Consider the following 17,012-nt stretch of genomic DNA (forward strand, 5'->3'; position numbering starts at 1 on the left):
AAGAAAATACCCGAGTGAGGTTTATTCTCATCTACTGGTTGTGGTGGAGGAAGCATCCTGCTGTTCTTGGTGATGACATAGCCCTGAGCCGCATGAAAGGCAACAGAAGACCAAACTAGGCTGCCGGTCTGAGCGTTATCTTCGTCTTTGGGGAATTGCTCAATTAGCAGTCTGTGGATGTGTCAGAAAAGGGGAGGAAGGGAGCTGAAATTGAACCAATTCACTCTTCATTTGGGGAAAGTTCTCCTTCATCTCTGGCGCAATTAACTTTCCTGATGAAATTTCTCAGGAAACCAAAAATGAAATTGCATTTATATTTTAGATTAAAAGGACTGTTTTTTTTTCATTTGGAAGGTTTAACTGAGATAGATAATATGTTATCAGATGCTCTTAATATCAGAATGCTGCAGTGTTGTGCAGAGTAGCAAACTCTGTGTTGTACATCGGGCCTTATTGCACAATATTTGCCAGAGATACAGCATTGCTTCCTTTATTTTAAAGAGGGTTTCCAAGCTATGATTCTTTTCTTTTAATGGGAAAATAACTGAAGTCAGAATTGGCTGACGCTCTATGAGAAAGACCAATTCCTATAGTGAATTTGTACTTAATGTTCCTTTTATATGCATCTAATGTAATCTTCTCTATTTCATCTTCCTTTCTGGCTCTGTTCAGGTTAATTGGTATCTCTCCTACCCATTTAGATTTGGGAAAACTAACTTTAAAAACTGATACACAGAGAGGGACTCCTCCGGGTGCCGTCCACTAGGCTGTGCCAGCGGGCGGCGCCCAGGGGAAGGGCCTTCTCTGTGATGGGCCCGACCCTCTGGAATGACCTTCTCCCTGATATTAGAACAACCATGGACCTCCGCTCCTTCCGTAAGAAGCTCAAAACCCACCTGTTTAATCTAGCCGGCTTGGCCTAATTCCAGCTCTCCCACCCCAGTCTGTATTTTTAAATTTCACAGGTTGGTCTTAGGCTAAGTTTTTAATTTTTATAAATTTGTACAGGGGTTTAAAGTTTAATTCGATTTTAACTATATTTATGATTATTTGTATGGTTTTTAATTTGGTACCTGTACACCGCCCCGAGTCCCTTCGGGGAGAGGGGGCGGTCTAGAAATCAAATCAAATAAATAAATAAATAAATAAATGCTTCCTGCTTTTTCAGTGCTTATTCTTTGGGGGCACTTCTGGTGGTAATTAAACTAGTTGTTTCTGGAGTTTTTTAAACTTTAGAATACAGATAGAAACTCATCTGGCTATTGTGTATAGAGATGCATGTGGCAGAGAAAATTATTCCTTCATATCTATCTGTTTTTTCTGTAGTATGGCAGAATACAAATACCACTGACATGGCATTTCACTGTAAAGGTAAAGGTTCCCCTCGCACGTATGTGCTAGTTGTTCCTGACTCTAGGGGGTGGTGCTCATCTCCGTTTCAAAGCCGAAGAGCCAGCGCTGTCTGAAGACATCTCCGTGGTCATTTGGATGGCATGACTAAATGCCGAAGGCGCACAGAATGCTGTTACCTTCCCACCAAAGGTAGTCCCTATTTTTTCTACCTTGCATTTTACATGCTTTTGAACTGCTAGGTTGGCAGAAGCTGGGACAAGTAATGGGAGCTCACTCCATTACGTGGTGCTAGGGATTTGAACCGCTGAACTGTCGATCTTTCTGATCAACAAGCTCAGCATCTTAGCCACTGAACCACTGCGTCCATAAAGGGAGGAGGGATCATTTGTTTTCTAGGTTTGAGATTCCATTGTAATTCAATTGTTACATACATTATGTGAAGCTAAATGAATGCAAGACAAGAATATTTCTTGTAAGCCAGAAATCAAGGAATCTATGATGTAGAGTTCTTTAGTAAGAATCATGTTCATAATTAGAAAATATTGTTAGATTCAGCTTAGTCTGAATTCATAGAATTGATGCTGGGTAAAGGCTGATTTAGACTACCCATAGTTGTCCATAGTCATTGCTGCATAACTATACTGTTAAGGGGTTGATGTGTGAGCAGCATGTTGCAGAGGGCTGCAGACAGCCCAATGCAAATACTTCCCAAATCCCAACTGCCTATTGTGTAGACGTGCACGTCTTGCATGCTGATGGATGATCCAACTTCTTGCTCTGTCCTTTGCTGTTTTAGGACCTCCTAGTCAGAACATTAAAATTTGCTGACATATAAAAAGAAGACCTATGCAGCCATCCCTGAATGACAGACACAATACGTTTGTACGTGCAGTACTGGAGAAGTCTGCTCAAGGTTTAAACCTGCATTATACAGCAAAGGCTAGTGTGCTAACTGGTATATTTTCAGAAATGTTGCACTCAGGGCAATAGATTATTTTAGCTTTATGGCTAAATTAGATATGCAATTTATCTTGACTAATGTCTGTTTTTTTTTAAACAGGCAAAGCTTACAGCTGATTCTCATTTATGAAACTGTTTTTAGATCATGATTCCTTATGATTCTGCCTAAGCTTTAAAATCTACAGGTGGACTGATCTTATCATTTTGTAAAATAAAACAGCTTTCAATGGCGGACCATGATGAATATGCATTGGATTAGGTCAAGCACTTTATGCTCCCTCTTCCCAGTCTGCTAACTGGAATAGTTGATTCTTTGTACCCATGGACATTTCTCTACAGAGCATCCTCTATGGATGGCTAGTTGAAGGATAAGTGATGCTGTTGCCATTTCTGTGAAGGAAGATATGGGAAGCACATCAGAGCACCAGCATAAAGCCCCTCCTATCTCAGGTGATGACCTTTCTTTGGCCTGTGACAACAACCCTTGATCAGCAGACATACATCTCTTGGGAGAGGCCTTCTATATGGTGCTTTCTACTCCCGGCTAATGAAAGTCAGGCATACTCCCTGTTTACTAACTTTCAGCCAGCATTTTATGGAAGCAAGGTGTTTGCTGATAAACTTAACTAATGCTAATTAAACAATTAAATAAGTTCTGAAAAAGAAACAGCTTTTCAAAATTTGCTCAAATTTATCATGGAGAACAAATGGGAGACAAATTGTTTAAATATTTCAGTATAATGAGATTTCACTAGACCTGAATAGAAGATTCGGAGTGAACTAAGAGGAAAGTAAGAGAAACACAAGATTTTTTGAGTATGAAAATATTGACTGTAATCAAAACCTTAGATTTTTCTGTAGAGGAAAAATAGAAAACTCTGCATTCTGATTCCTCTGCTAATTACTCATAAACCACGAGAACTGAAATAGATTTCTTGTCCATGTCATTTATTTGCAGATATATTTAATGTATAGTTGAACTGTCTTACAGAAAGCAAAAGTTGATTATTTTATAGTCCCATTCTTATTTTTTAAAGTAATTGTTAATAACTTTTAAAAATCTCATGGAAAAAATGAATGAAATCTGCAAGTCTAATTGCCAAATCCTGACTTAAATTAAGAAATCTGCAAAAGCTAAGAGTTTTGAGTTGCTTTCAGTGATTCTTCTCTTTCTTGAATGGGTAAATCCTGTGGATATGGTAGTGGGAAACTGGTTAGGGCCAATTGTTGAGTGGTATCACAGGGCTCATTCGTTCCACTTAACATTTAGCTGAAGCCTTATATTTTGTGAGTATGTGACCAGTTTATTATGAGCTGTATGTTCAAGAACTATATAAGCTTGTTAACTTTTCTTTTGTATTTGTCAGGCAACAAATACTGATAAATGGTTATGGTCAGCATGGTGTACTGGTTACAGTTTGGAGCTAGGACTCGAGAACCAACTTCAAACCCATCATTCATCAGGGAAATTCACAGTGACTTTGAACCAATCATATTTCTTACTGCAACCTAAGTTAGAAGGTTCTATTGTGGGGAGAACATGAAGCAACATTATTATGAACAAGGCAACTGGTGGAAACTACAATGCATCAAGATCCATTTGTTCCATCCCCAAAAACCTGTGCGTTCGGTTTTCTCACATAAGACTGCCTTGAGCCTTCAGAAGAAAGCCAGGATACAAATCTCAAACTAATAAAAGCTGTTGCCATTTTTACTGAAGTGGAATAATTATTACAGTGTGTAAAATATTTTGGTAATGAAGAGTCAGACCTCCATTATCAAAATCATATTTAAATAGGAAGTATGGGCACATATAATGCTGAGGGGACACACACCTAAAAATCAGTTAAAGATTAATTTCTTTGCTCCAATCAAATCTTTATCCTACAGTACAATTTAGTGATATTTCCATTTAGATAGCTGATATTCATCTTTGAAAAGAGAGGGAGGAAAATCTAGGTATCAATGAAATAAATAATAAAATAAATTTTATTATGAAGATCTGAATAATTTATCTCAGCTTTCAGATTTGTATAAAATTTTATTTTATAGATATTAGGCTCTATTTTGCATAGGGTAGTATCTTCAACGTATAAGGAATCAAATCTATGCTGTTTGCCAATGTGGCTAACAGCTATTTTGTCCGGAGAACATATTGGGATAATATAACAAGTCTGGATACAATAGAATTACATATAAATGCATCTGAAAGTCCCAACTTGCAATTTCTGTAGCCATAAATTGTCCATTTGTGATTCATTTGGAGTTACATTACCTAAATATGGTACAATGCTTCTTTCAGCCAAGATGACATGCAGAGAGAAATTTAAAAGAATGGATCGATTCACTTTAGATGATCCAGACATTTTAATTATCTGGAAACTATAATACAGCATATGGGTAGTTTGCAGCTGTTAGTAATATTCATGTTAAAGTTAGGCTTGCTTTGTTGCTAGAATATGGTCTGCTTGTCCTCTTCCCATTATTGATGGGCATGAAGTATGAACTGAGAAAACATACAATACGAAAGCCTTACCTCAATATCAAATGAGTCCAGATTCTTTACAAATCTGATTTGTCATGCCTTATGATCATGATACTACCAGCGATTCCACGCTTTTTTGTACCTAATTGCATTCTTCCACATGTACATTGTGGCAATCACCACCATGTGGCATTAAATAGAATGGTTTCATTTTATCAGCATCCGAACAATCCTGATCCCATTTTACATTAATCATGAATGCCTAAATAAATGCACCATAAGAATTGTTCTAATAAATCTTGAATAGCTTATTATAAAACAGGCTTTATCTGTCCATTTCTTCTGATTAACGTACAACAATTCATTATGAGCAATTAGATCTTCCTGAAATGGAGGAAATTTTAGCTTACTTTTTTTCCTCTATTAGTAGTTAGCAGTCCCATGTTTTCATTTAAAGCAAGTTTCTTATTACACTGAGTAATTTCCATAAGCATTTACCATTGTTTTGTTTGTTATCTATTTGAGAATCAAGTACAATAACTGAAAAATGTTAAAAACACTGGGATGAACATGAGACCATGAAGAGTTCCAAGTGTAATAACAAGAAACATTATCTTAAAGCAAGTCCTAAAGACATAGGTGGTTGCCATAGAGAGAACGGAAATTCCTACAAGGGTGGAGGCAGATGCCTGCACAACTGGGTAACCCAGGTGGAAAAGAGCATCTATTGCCTTTTCTCTTGCACTGGTTTTACTATTGGAAACATAGGCATAGGATATGTGAGCGGAATAGTCTACAGAAAATCCTATGCAAATAATAAGATTGATCATAGATATGGAATCAAGATTTACATGCCAGAAGGCCATGTAACCAGACACACCTACAATCACAGAGCCAATAGTAAAAGTTACCCACAAAGAACAAACAGGACTGGGAATCAGCAGCAAAGAAATAATTAACATGGCCCCAGTTGCAATCAGAACATTTTGAATGGTATTTTGATTTATAACAAGGTACTGATCAAAGTGTATAAAAGCTGGATGATAAACCATTAGTGGTATCGTACAATGATTGGCAGTATGTCTTAGCTGCTTTAAAAGATTTTTCTCATCCAATGAATTTCTAACATTTATGGTCTGTATAAAGAACCGAGAAGCTACTATTTCTTTTGCACTCATATTAATATTCCACTGAGAATTGGGATCTACTCTGAATAGAGCAGGTAAATTTGTAATGAATACGTCATGATCATTTAAATCTAGAGACATGTTCTTAGCAACATTTTCATAAATTCTTAGCCATGACTCTGAAAAATTCTTTTCCACATAGTATCCATTTTCTAAAATATTCAAACAGTTCTCAATACCATCACGAACATTTATATCCCAATATGCTACACTATTAGTAACTATTACCATTACCCTTGGACCATATGTTGAAAGATACTGATCTTCAAGGTTGTAGTAAGGAATGATATAAGAATCATCTGTTGCTACGTTTCGAAGATCTATGCCCTCTTGAAGTGCAAAGCATCCCAATAAACTAGTTGCTAGGTATGTTACATATAGCACTACCACAACAGCCTTAGTCCAGGTGTGCATAAGGAAGGGACCATAATACTTTCTGAAGAAAAAATTCATGGGATGTTCAATCTCAGCTCCAGTAGCTGCATCATAAAATCCTCCTATGCAACATCGGTTATACATATCACCCCGAGAATCTTGGGGCTCCGAAAAAACTTTCATGAATGTTAGCCAATGCCTGTTACTTTTTTCTCTTCTACCATTTAGAGCTAGAACAGCCCCAAGAAATGTCAGGTTGTATACATAGCAAAAAATGAAAGCCGTTCCTGTATAGATACAAAATGATCTAATTGATGGAAAGGAAGTTGCAATTCCAATGTAGAAAGCTAAAACATCTGTCATCGTTGTGATAGTAACTGATACAGCTGCTTCTGAATAAGTGTTAGCCATCCGGTCTATGACACTATCCTTTACTTTTGTATGCTGCCAACAGGATACCAGGATGAACATATCATCAACACCAATTCCTGGATAATGGTAGAAAGAGGAGTCAGTTTTCACATGATAAAGAGAGCAAATTATACAAGGAACATGATCAGCAACTCATATTTTTTTAAGATAACAAATCCTGAGATACATCAACCTGTTTGAGATCAATTCAACAGCTCCAGTATTTTCATTTGGTCCAGAAAAGAACAACCTGAGTGGCTGTCTAGTTAGAGGGAGGAAAACATTTTATACCCAAGAAGGTTCTGCCTCACATTTGTATGCCCTGTCATATGGTACAGACAAAACCAATGCCCAGGAAAGTACAGATAGCACTCAACTTACAAACACAACTGAGTCCAAAATTTCTGTTGCGAAGGGAGACATTTGTTAAATGAATTTTGCTCCATTTTATGACCCTCCTTGCCACAATTGTTAAGCGAATCACAATTAAGTTGGTAACACAGTTGTAAATCTGGATTCCCCATTGACTTATCAGAATGTCACAAAAGGTGATCACATGACTCCAGAACATTGCAAATGTCATAAATAGGAGTCAGTTGCCAAGTGTCTGAATTTTGATCATGTGACTATGAAATGCTGCAATAGTCATAAATGTGAAAAATGGTTGTAAGTCACTTTTAAAAGTGCCATTGTAACTTTGAATAGTTACTAAACGTTATAAGTTGAGGACTACCTGTATAAACAGGCAGCAAGGCTCCTCAGATACTGTGATTCCAAACAATTTTAGTGTTACTAAGATGATAGCAGGATAAATATGTGATGAAATTATTGACGTTCAAGAAAAATTACAAATTACATCTGGATATGCATAGAATCATAAAATCCTAAGGTTCTTTTGAATATAATATTTTAATAGAAGACAATCAACATATATAATTAATTTTAATATAATTTAATATTGAAGAAAAAACATCTATTTCAATAGTAAAAAATAAGGAAAAAGAAAAAAATTGGATCAAAATTAATGAATAATGAAAGTGGAAACAGTGTAGTCTGAATTAAAAATTAATACAGATGAGAAAAAAACGAGTTTGTTAGACTTTGTGGTAGGCAAATAAAAAATAAGAAATCATCAGTGTGGTAGAATTCATGAGTAACAGTCATCTCACACTGAGATGTTCACAGAAGTGTGTACAGTTGTGCTCAAAAGGGATTATATTATGTCAGAGAAAAATATTTCATATATAAGACTGTAACCTTAGCCAATTTTAGAAAGAACTACAGAGAAGTTTAGAATACCTATCAGAACTAAGGAGAAATATAATTGGGAGAGATGGAACTTCTAACTGTTGAAAGCTCAAAGGAATATATATATTTATTACCTACCAAGTATAAGAAATGGTGAATTTGCAGCTGTGATAACAAACGGCACCCCATAAAACAGCAATAATCCAAAACTGCTAAGGACAGATAAGCCTGCTGAAAAAACTCCAAAAAATGCAACCCAGAGTTTTGTTCGGACACAATCTAGCCTATAAAAAGGATGGAAAACAGTTGAGCACTACAGAGTCTGAATTTCATTCTGCATTTCTAATATCTTCCAAAATTGAATAAAGAACTCACATTCAGGTATCAAATAATAAATAAATTTTACAGAACTTGTATAAGCAGAAATATACTTAATTTTAGAAATGGAAACTTGCATTCTTAAAAATGTATCAAATTGCTTAAAGTAATAAAGATATTTCACAAAATTATTTGTAGCCCTTGGTGTGTATAGTAAACATTTGTAATTCAGATCATGTAAGAACTCAGATACTGTATTTCTGACATTATTTCCACACACAGAATTAACACAATCTCACATTTCACATAGGTTTGTGGTAAAGCCAACTTAGTCATATTATGTGGTACATCTACTGTTCTCTTGATAAGAGGAGGTATCGGCTGACTACATTAAAAAATATGGGTGTGTATTTGGGACCAAATAACATTAATTTCAATGGGACCAACTTTTAAGCATACCTTTGTAGAACCATACTAACAATATATATTTCACCCTTCTACAACAATCCCAAAAGTAAATTATTGTGGGAAATGTAAAAAAAATACATTTTTGTCCCAAAAGATGAACTGGAAATTCTTCCTTTGACTCACATTAAATGAAAGAGGTAAGAATCCAAAAGACCAGTAAATAAGTGTTAATGGCGTGACATGTTTTGGAAAACAGTTTCTTTTTTAAGGGCACTGTGTAAACAGAAACAAAAATAAATAAAAACTGTTTGTAATCAGATTTGCAACTTTCTGTTATTATAGCCACTAGCAAATATTTTTTTTACCTTCATCATAAATGTAATGTTTATCTTCACCATATTTCTTGGTTTATCCTATCTACTGGGGCTGATAGTTTCCTTTAGTGCATGCCATTCATTACTCATTTATGTTACATCATATTCTGGCTAGGTAACTTATATCCCTTGCATAATCTCACCAGAAATCTAAGAAGAGTTACGATTTCATTCCTTGGGATTGGGATAGATTAGGATTAGGGATGGGAAATATACTTCATTTGTGTGTGCATAATTTCTCTGCCTATTTTTAACAAGCACAACATGCTATTTAACAGACAAGCTAGGTCAGGGGTCTCAAACTTGCTTCATCACGGCAGTGTCATGTGACATATCTTCACTTCCTCCACCCTCACTAAATAGGGCATGGGCGAATCTGGACCGTGACCACAACTTCTACGTCATGCAGTAATTGCACCAACTAATGCAGTAATTGCACCAATTGTTTATAATCATAGACTGGGGAATACTGTAAATCTTTAGAGGAAAAAGAATTACGTTCTGTTAAGACTGCATCTTGTGTAATTCCTTGGGAGTAAACTACAGGTAAACCTCCACTTAGAAAGTTCACTTAGTGACCTTTCAAAGTTATGACACTGAAAAAAGTGGCTTGTGAAAATTTTTCACACATGACCATTGCAGCATCCCCATGGTTACATGATTTACATTTGGAGGCTTGACAACTGATTCATATTTATGACAGTCGCAGTGTCCAGGAGTCATGTGACTTTCTTTTGCAACCTTCTGACTAGAAAAGTAAATGGGGAAATCAGATTCACCAATAACAGTTATTAATTTAAAAACTGCAGTGATTCACTTAACAAATGTGGCAAGAAAAGTCATAAAATGGGGCAAAATTCATTTAACAAATTTCTCACTTAGCAACATAAATTTTGGGCTCAGTTGTGGTCACAAATTCAGAACGACCTATATATTGAATTCTATTTCTGACTGGCTTTATTTTAAGTGGTGATGCAGCATATTAGACTGTACTGACAGGACAATTTTTATTAGCCATACAGGTAGTTCCTTACTTATAATTGGTTACTTAATGACCATTCAAAGTTATGAGGGACCTCCAAAAATTCCTTCTGACCTTTTTTAAAATTGCATCCCTCCCCTAGTTACATGACTGCATTTTGGGAGCTTAACAACAGCTCACCTTTATGATCGGGATGCTTATAACATCTCACAGTCATGTGACTGCAATTGACAACATGCTTTTCTGGTTTCCAATGTTTATTTCCAGTTTCTGAAAAACACCACTTACTGAACTAATTTGCTTAATAAATGCAGCATTTGCTTAACAACTAACATGCTTAACTTAAAAATCATGATGTTCACTTAGTGACTGCAGCAAAAAATGTAAAAAAAATGGGTTTGGTCATGTCTCAATTTATGTCCATAATTCCTGGCTCAATTATTATTATTAGTAAGTCGAGGTCTACCTCTGCTATTGAAAAATGTTAATGGAAGTGTGTTCCTTTCTCCCAAAGCAAGTAAGAGTTTGGTAGTTTTTGCATTTCCTTTTTTTATATAACTGATTACCTACAATAATATAATTTGATGTATATGTACTTATTTATTTGTTACATTTATTTGCTGCCTAACTTGCCACATGTGTATGCTGTATGTAGATATACTTTTTGGAATATGAACACTATTTATTCTGTAATAAAAATATAAAGTTATTTAATAAGAATGGGTGAGAGGAAAAATTTACCTTGCACATGAAATAATTGAGAATACTATTGTTAAAAGATATGCGATGGAGACCAATGGGATCACATTGTTAGCAAGGTTTTCAAATTCATTCTGTCTTGACAGTGAGGTAAAATAGGCTACCTGCCAGGTTAAAGGGGAAAGGGGAGAGAGAGAAAGAGAAAGATAATCTTTCAATTATTTTGCCTTAAAATGTATTTTAATTATCTATTTAAAAATAAGCTTAGATAAAAATATATTTCATTATTATCCATTTTTGTACCCTTTAATATATTACAAAGACAAGTTAATGGATATTTTTACAAGTAGTCCTTGACTTACAACAACAACAACAACAACTGGAATGGAATTTTCCTCTCAAAGTGCTGAGGTTGTAAAGCATCTTGGTTGCTATAGTTAACCGAATCGTATTAGGTGGCAGAGGGAACCAAATCAAATGGGAGGAGCAGGCAGGAAGTTGTAAGTCCCAAGTAGCTTGCAGCCAGGTAAGTGGCTGCAGCTGTGTGGGGCTGCATGTGGAAAAGGCTCGGGGAAGGTGCAAGGAAGATATGACAAAATTTGGGAAGGTTGCACAGGAAGCACTAGAGAGAACACGAGGGTGCAAGAGATGCAGCAAAGCTTTGGAACATTGTGCAAGAGTGAACAGAGCATGTAGTGAGGCTGGAAAGGATTAGTGGGAAGAATAGCAAGGGTCAGAGAAAGTACACAAGGGAGATGTGACAAGACTTGGGGAAGGTGTGTAGGAAGTATGTGAAGATGTGAGGCAGAGGTGGCAATTCTCCAGGGGTGTGTGCAAGGTGTATAGAAGACAAGGCAAGAGTTAGAAAGGGTACTTGAGGATGGGACGGCAAGAATTGGGGAGTATGAAAGGAAGGAGTGGCAAGGTTGCACAAGGGTGTCCGATGGGCCACTGTGGTACAGTGGAAGAAGGGGTGGGAAGGATGTGTGATGGGAAATCCTTACCAAACTACTTCCCAGTCCTCTTCCCCATTGATTTTCTAGAGATGCCAGAAGGGAAGGTCACAAGCGGCAATCATTTGATTGTAGGGCACTGCAACTGGTAGTAAGGCCACAATCACACGATTGTGAGAGTGTCAAGAGTCGACTACTGCTTCATCTCTGTTTTAACTTTAAATGGTTGCTGAACAAATGATCATTAAATTAAGGTCTACCCATAAAATTCTAAAACAAAAAATGCTTATAATACTGTAATACTTAAAACATTTTGTATACTGTAAGTTATTGTGTTATTGCCTCATTTCCTAAGTATGTTTTTCTAGTAAGTGGCATGTATGCTGAATCACAAAATACTTTAAATTAGAGTTCTAATTAGAGTTCTAGCTTGCATAAAATATGAACATACTTGAGAAAAAACTGTGGGTTTGGCAGAGTTAAGGATATAATGGCTAAAATATGATAATAATTGGCTAGTAATTTCCATTACATTAGGAGGGACTGGTTACATGTGGCACAGGTGTGAATAATAGTGGTGATCTACTCTATGCCCTCTTTATGATACTAAAAAACATTGTCTGAATGGAACCAAAGCTATGATGGACAGTAGTAGTCAATATCCATATTTGGTGATGGCCATGACATATGAAAGATTGCAATTTGGAATGTAAGGTAAATAAATATGCCCATGAATAAATAAATCTGTGAATTAACAATGAAACAATGGTAAGAAAAGTAGTATGTTTGTGAAACCAAGGGCAAATATAATAGATAAATGAGGATAAGTTTAATCTTGCAAATTGAAGCTGATTAATGAAGTTGCTGTAGATAGAAGTTAGTTATAGAAATGATTATATAAATGTAATTATAAATAAAAGAACTTTAAATCATAAAGTATTGATTTCATTCAGATTATTGTGCAGACAGATGACAGCTACATTTATGCTCTAGCAAATAGTGAAAATGAAAGGATTTGGAGTGAATGTTAGTAAATCCTGGATGACACTCAGAGTTAATGTATTAATTGAAAATGGCGTTGGTGAAGAAAATAAAACACAAAAGAAATGAATGGGCCATTTGGAAATCTAAGAATGAATGTGGATGGTGATTGGTAAATTATCTGCAGAGAAAAAACAGCTCATTTGGAAAATATGGTTTAAGCATAACGGGTAGTCCTAAATTTATGACCACAATTTGGACTGGAATTGATAGTGCTAAGTGTTGCAGTGTTAAGTGAGCCATCACATGACTGGACCTAATTTTATGACCATTTTCAACAGTGATTGTGAATCACAGTCAAGTGAATCCAGTTTTCTCAATTGATTTTGCTTGTTGGATGGCTGCATCCATTATGTGATCACAAGATGATGCAACCATTGTAAATTCAATTTGATTGAAGAAAAGTACCTGAATTGCAAGCACATGACTGTGGGGTGTGTGTGAGGTGACGGATATAAGTTTGAGGATAGAACTTATAGAAGTCATTCAGACGGATATAGAACTATAAAAAAACAAGAACATGAAGAAAAAGTGACTAGGCCAAAGCAAGTCAAGTGAATGGCTGGAAAGGACAAGAAATTTTTCAAGGGACCAAGGAGATCCTCAAAATCTGGGGTGAGAAGTTTGCAGAACTCTTGTATGAAAGTGATGCTGTAAGCAAGGGAGCTTTGCAAGAATATTGTTTAGGAACTATTAGTGTTTTCCATAACCTGCCTATGCTCAAAAAAAATGGGCAGGTTTCCAATGAAATGTAAGAAAGGGGGAAAATTTGAAAATAACATTTCCTAACTGAGCCCTACCTCGAGGACTGTAAGGTTCAGGGCGTCCACCATTAAGGGGATGCGCTCCAGAAAGGCCTTCAGCCAGAGAGTGCTGGATTCCTCTTTCAAGGGCTCATCCTCCTGAAGGAAGTAGATGAGGCGCACCGCTCGGGCCTCCAGGAGTGGCCGCGCAGGCTCATCGCCCGGGCCCAGCTTGACCCCCCCAATGGAGAAGCCCAAGAACAACCGTCCGCTGAAAAGCGGGAAGGTTAAATTGGGCAGTAACACCTCGATGTAGGCTGGGTTGTCTTGGACGAGGCTCAGGAGCGGGTTGGCGCTGAGGCAGCGGCCATAGTTGCGCGCACAAAGTCGGTCAAAGGAGAGCCCCGCCGCCTGGATGCCGCGCACCGCCCGGTCTAGCGTCAACAGCTCGGCGAAAGCCTCCCGCGTCAGCAGCGAGTCGCCGTGTTGAGAGGCCACGGCGATTAAAGTGGCATAAGCGCCCTCGGTGCTCAGTCTTTCTGGGGAGAAGTTATGGGCGTCGTCGGTGCGGAAGTACTTCCGCACGAAACTTCGCTCGACTTTGGCGGGGCCTTCGATGGGCGTGAATTGCTCCTCCAGGTCGTTCGGTTGGCGGCTGGGCAAGAAGATGAAGCCGACCGAGAGGGCGGTCGAAAGCACCAAAGGCACCAGGAGATAAGGCCACGGGTGGGTCCCCACGGAGGCACCTAAGAGGCGGACCGCGCGCGAGAGGGGCTCCTGGAGGCAGGTGGTGCGGTAGAAACGGCTCCCCATCTCCTCCAACCGGTCTTCCCGTCACGGCTCCGGCGCGATCGTTTCCGCGCTTCGCCGCCGCCTCCTCCCGCTCTCTGGCTGAGCGACCGTTATTCGCAGGACCGGAGCGCATTCCATTTGGTGCGGCTGCCCTCGCGCTCGTGAATACGCGCGGCGGGTTCCTGAGCGAGGCCCTTTGGAGAAGGAGCGCCTAGCCCTCCCTGCTCAGGTGGTTCTTGTACAAGTACCATGCAGATTTAAATTCCCCAGGCAAGGGAATCTTAACTTCTGCTCCTCCTTCACTCCGTTCCTCTGGAAAAATTCATACTTCAGGGACACTGCTTGTAGGACAATCACAGCTAAGAATAATGTTTATTTTTCCTGGCTGCAGTATAAAGAATGGAATATAACTCTTTATTGGCCAAGTGCAATTGGACACACAAAGAATTTGCCTTTGGTGCATATTGCTCTCAGCTAAGGAAATGTCCCCATGGCACATCCCATAATGAAGTGCATCATTCCTCACAAAATGATTGAAAAAATACTTATTACAACACTTATTCCAGCGTGATAAAACAGGAGAAAAGAAAAGCAGAATGAGTTTGCTAACTCTGCTGAATAATCAAATATCTTGGGGTCTTTTCTTCCTTTTACCTAACAAATTATCTATGGATCATTTTTTACTTCAGATTGGGTCACATTAAGAAGGATTATTTAAAGAATTAGTGTCAGAGCAATTTCTAAGCCACTTTGAAAATTGTTTTTTCACTGATGAAAGTGTGGTATAGTATTTAAAAGTAAAGCTGGGACTGTGGAGTTGCAGGTTCAAACCCCTCAACCATCAAGATACATTGAGTGACTTTGAACCATTCATTTTCTTGCAGGTGTTTCATTATCCAAACTAGATGACAACATCAGTGCTAATGAGGAGGTGTTTGCTAACAATTAACATTCTAGTGCCTCTACTGAAGCCTCCAGAGGGCAACAAACAACACAATGTGCAAACAGGAAGTTCAGGAATGGATTTCCGGGTTGCCCGCCGGAGGTCCTCCAGTGGGGCCAGGCGGCCGTTTTTGCCCTTCCCAGGCTCCTAGAAAGCCTCTGAAGCCTGGGGAGGGCAAAAAATGGGTCCATCGCATACCAAAAGTAGGGAGAGTGTGGGGGTCGCATGCGCATGCATGTGGGGCAGTGCGCATAGAATTATGGGTGTGGGCATGCTTGTTCACAACCCCCCTGTGCTCCCCCTGCTTTTGACATGTGATGGCAAAAAGGTTAGCCATCATTGTTATAGTGTCTTAACCTGTCAGTGTTGGTGGGGAGGTCTTTGGAGGTTCTGTGGTTGGGCTATTTACTATTAGTTTGTTTGGCAGTTTCTTGTTTGAGATATAGATTTCTTGTTTAATGTTTAAACACCTCCCCACCAGCAATCAATACCCAAATGAGCATAGATTAACACCAAGATTAGCATAGGACCAATGATCAAGAAGTAAATAATACCCCAATCAAAGAACTGCCAAACAAGCTAACAGTTAACAGCCCAACCAAAGAGCCTCTACTCCCACCACTGCTGACAGAATATGAATTGAAAATCCCACTCCCTAGTAGCACTGATGGTGTTACCTAGTTTGGGAAATGAAGTGTCTGCAAGAAAACCAAGTCCAGAGAGCACAAAGGATCCCTCAGTCCACAAAATGTTTAAACAGAAACATTACAAATTTTTAAAAAGTACAAAACAAGCTTGCTATACCAAAACAAAACAATCTTGCTATATCGAAGACCCACTTGAATAGTCCCACTTGAATAATATTAATTTATCCTGGTTTGAAAACAGACTATATAAATATCTGTGGATGATATAAACCTAACAAAATAAGTACACGTGGGTAAAATGCTTTGAAATAAGTATCTGTAGGGCAGTGTTTTTCAACCTTGGCAACTTGAAGATGTCTGGACTTCAACTCCCAGAATTCCCCAGCCAGCGAATGCTGGGTGGGGAATTCTGGGAGTTGAAGTCCAGACATCTTCAAGTTGCCAAGGTTGAAAAACACTGCTCTAGGGCCATATTTCAAATGCCTTTTATTTTCAAACATCTTGAATTGTTTTTGTATTAAAAATTCCCCTCCAATGCTTAGCAATCATATTCTACTCTAATTAAATTATTTGTTCTTGGACTGCAAGGTGGAAGGGAATGTGTTTTGGCCTCATCCATTTGGATAGTGTTTTGGCAACTTTCAGGAGGAATTCTGGGAGTTGAAGTCCACATATCTTTAAATTGCCATGGTTGAAAAACATTGCTAGAGGAAAAAAAGCAGAGAAATACTACATACATTTTTTGGGAATACTGTACACAATTCACGTCTCTTTTTCTTCACTACTGCAGTGCTGTATCATTCAAAAGCTGGGCAATAAATAAACTATTTTTATTCATTTATAGTTAAGCCCCTCCTATTTCAATGAAAAGAGGAATTTGGTAATTTTCTTAACTATCTCCCACTGTTACATGATAATATTCTTCTCTATAGATTCAAACATTATTCCAACTCAACAAATTGTAGTTGAGTGTTCTGGTTTGTCTGGAATCCTTTGTAGTTCTACGCGAACGCACAGAGGATGAGCACAGAAGATACTTTGTGGAGCAATACCTGTATTTTGAGCTGTTGTCACACTGTTAGTCCTCCAAATC

At 38.0% G+C, this 17,012-nt stretch overlaps 1 protein-coding gene across 1 annotated transcript; it reads right to left on the minus strand.

The window, feature by feature from the left end:
• Positions 1 to 5,325: 5,325 nt before the first annotated feature.
• PTCHD3 (patched domain containing 3) lies at positions 5,326 to 14,350 on the minus strand (the record flags this gene model as incomplete). Its single annotated transcript, XM_081933082.1, has 4 exons — positions 5,326 to 6,848; positions 8,158 to 8,303; positions 10,843 to 10,964; positions 13,595 to 14,350. 4 exons carry the CDS (start codon positions 14,348 to 14,350, stop codon positions 5,326 to 5,328), a joined length of 2,547 nt encoding a protein of 848 aa, XP_081789208.1.
• Between the last annotated feature and the right edge of the window lie 2,662 nt (positions 14,351 to 17,012).

Source organism: Natrix helvetica (assembly GCF_964273705.1).
Source record: "Natrix helvetica genome assembly, chromosome: Z".
Taxonomy (NCBI): domain Eukaryota; kingdom Metazoa; phylum Chordata; class Lepidosauria; order Squamata; family Natricidae; genus Natrix; species Natrix helvetica.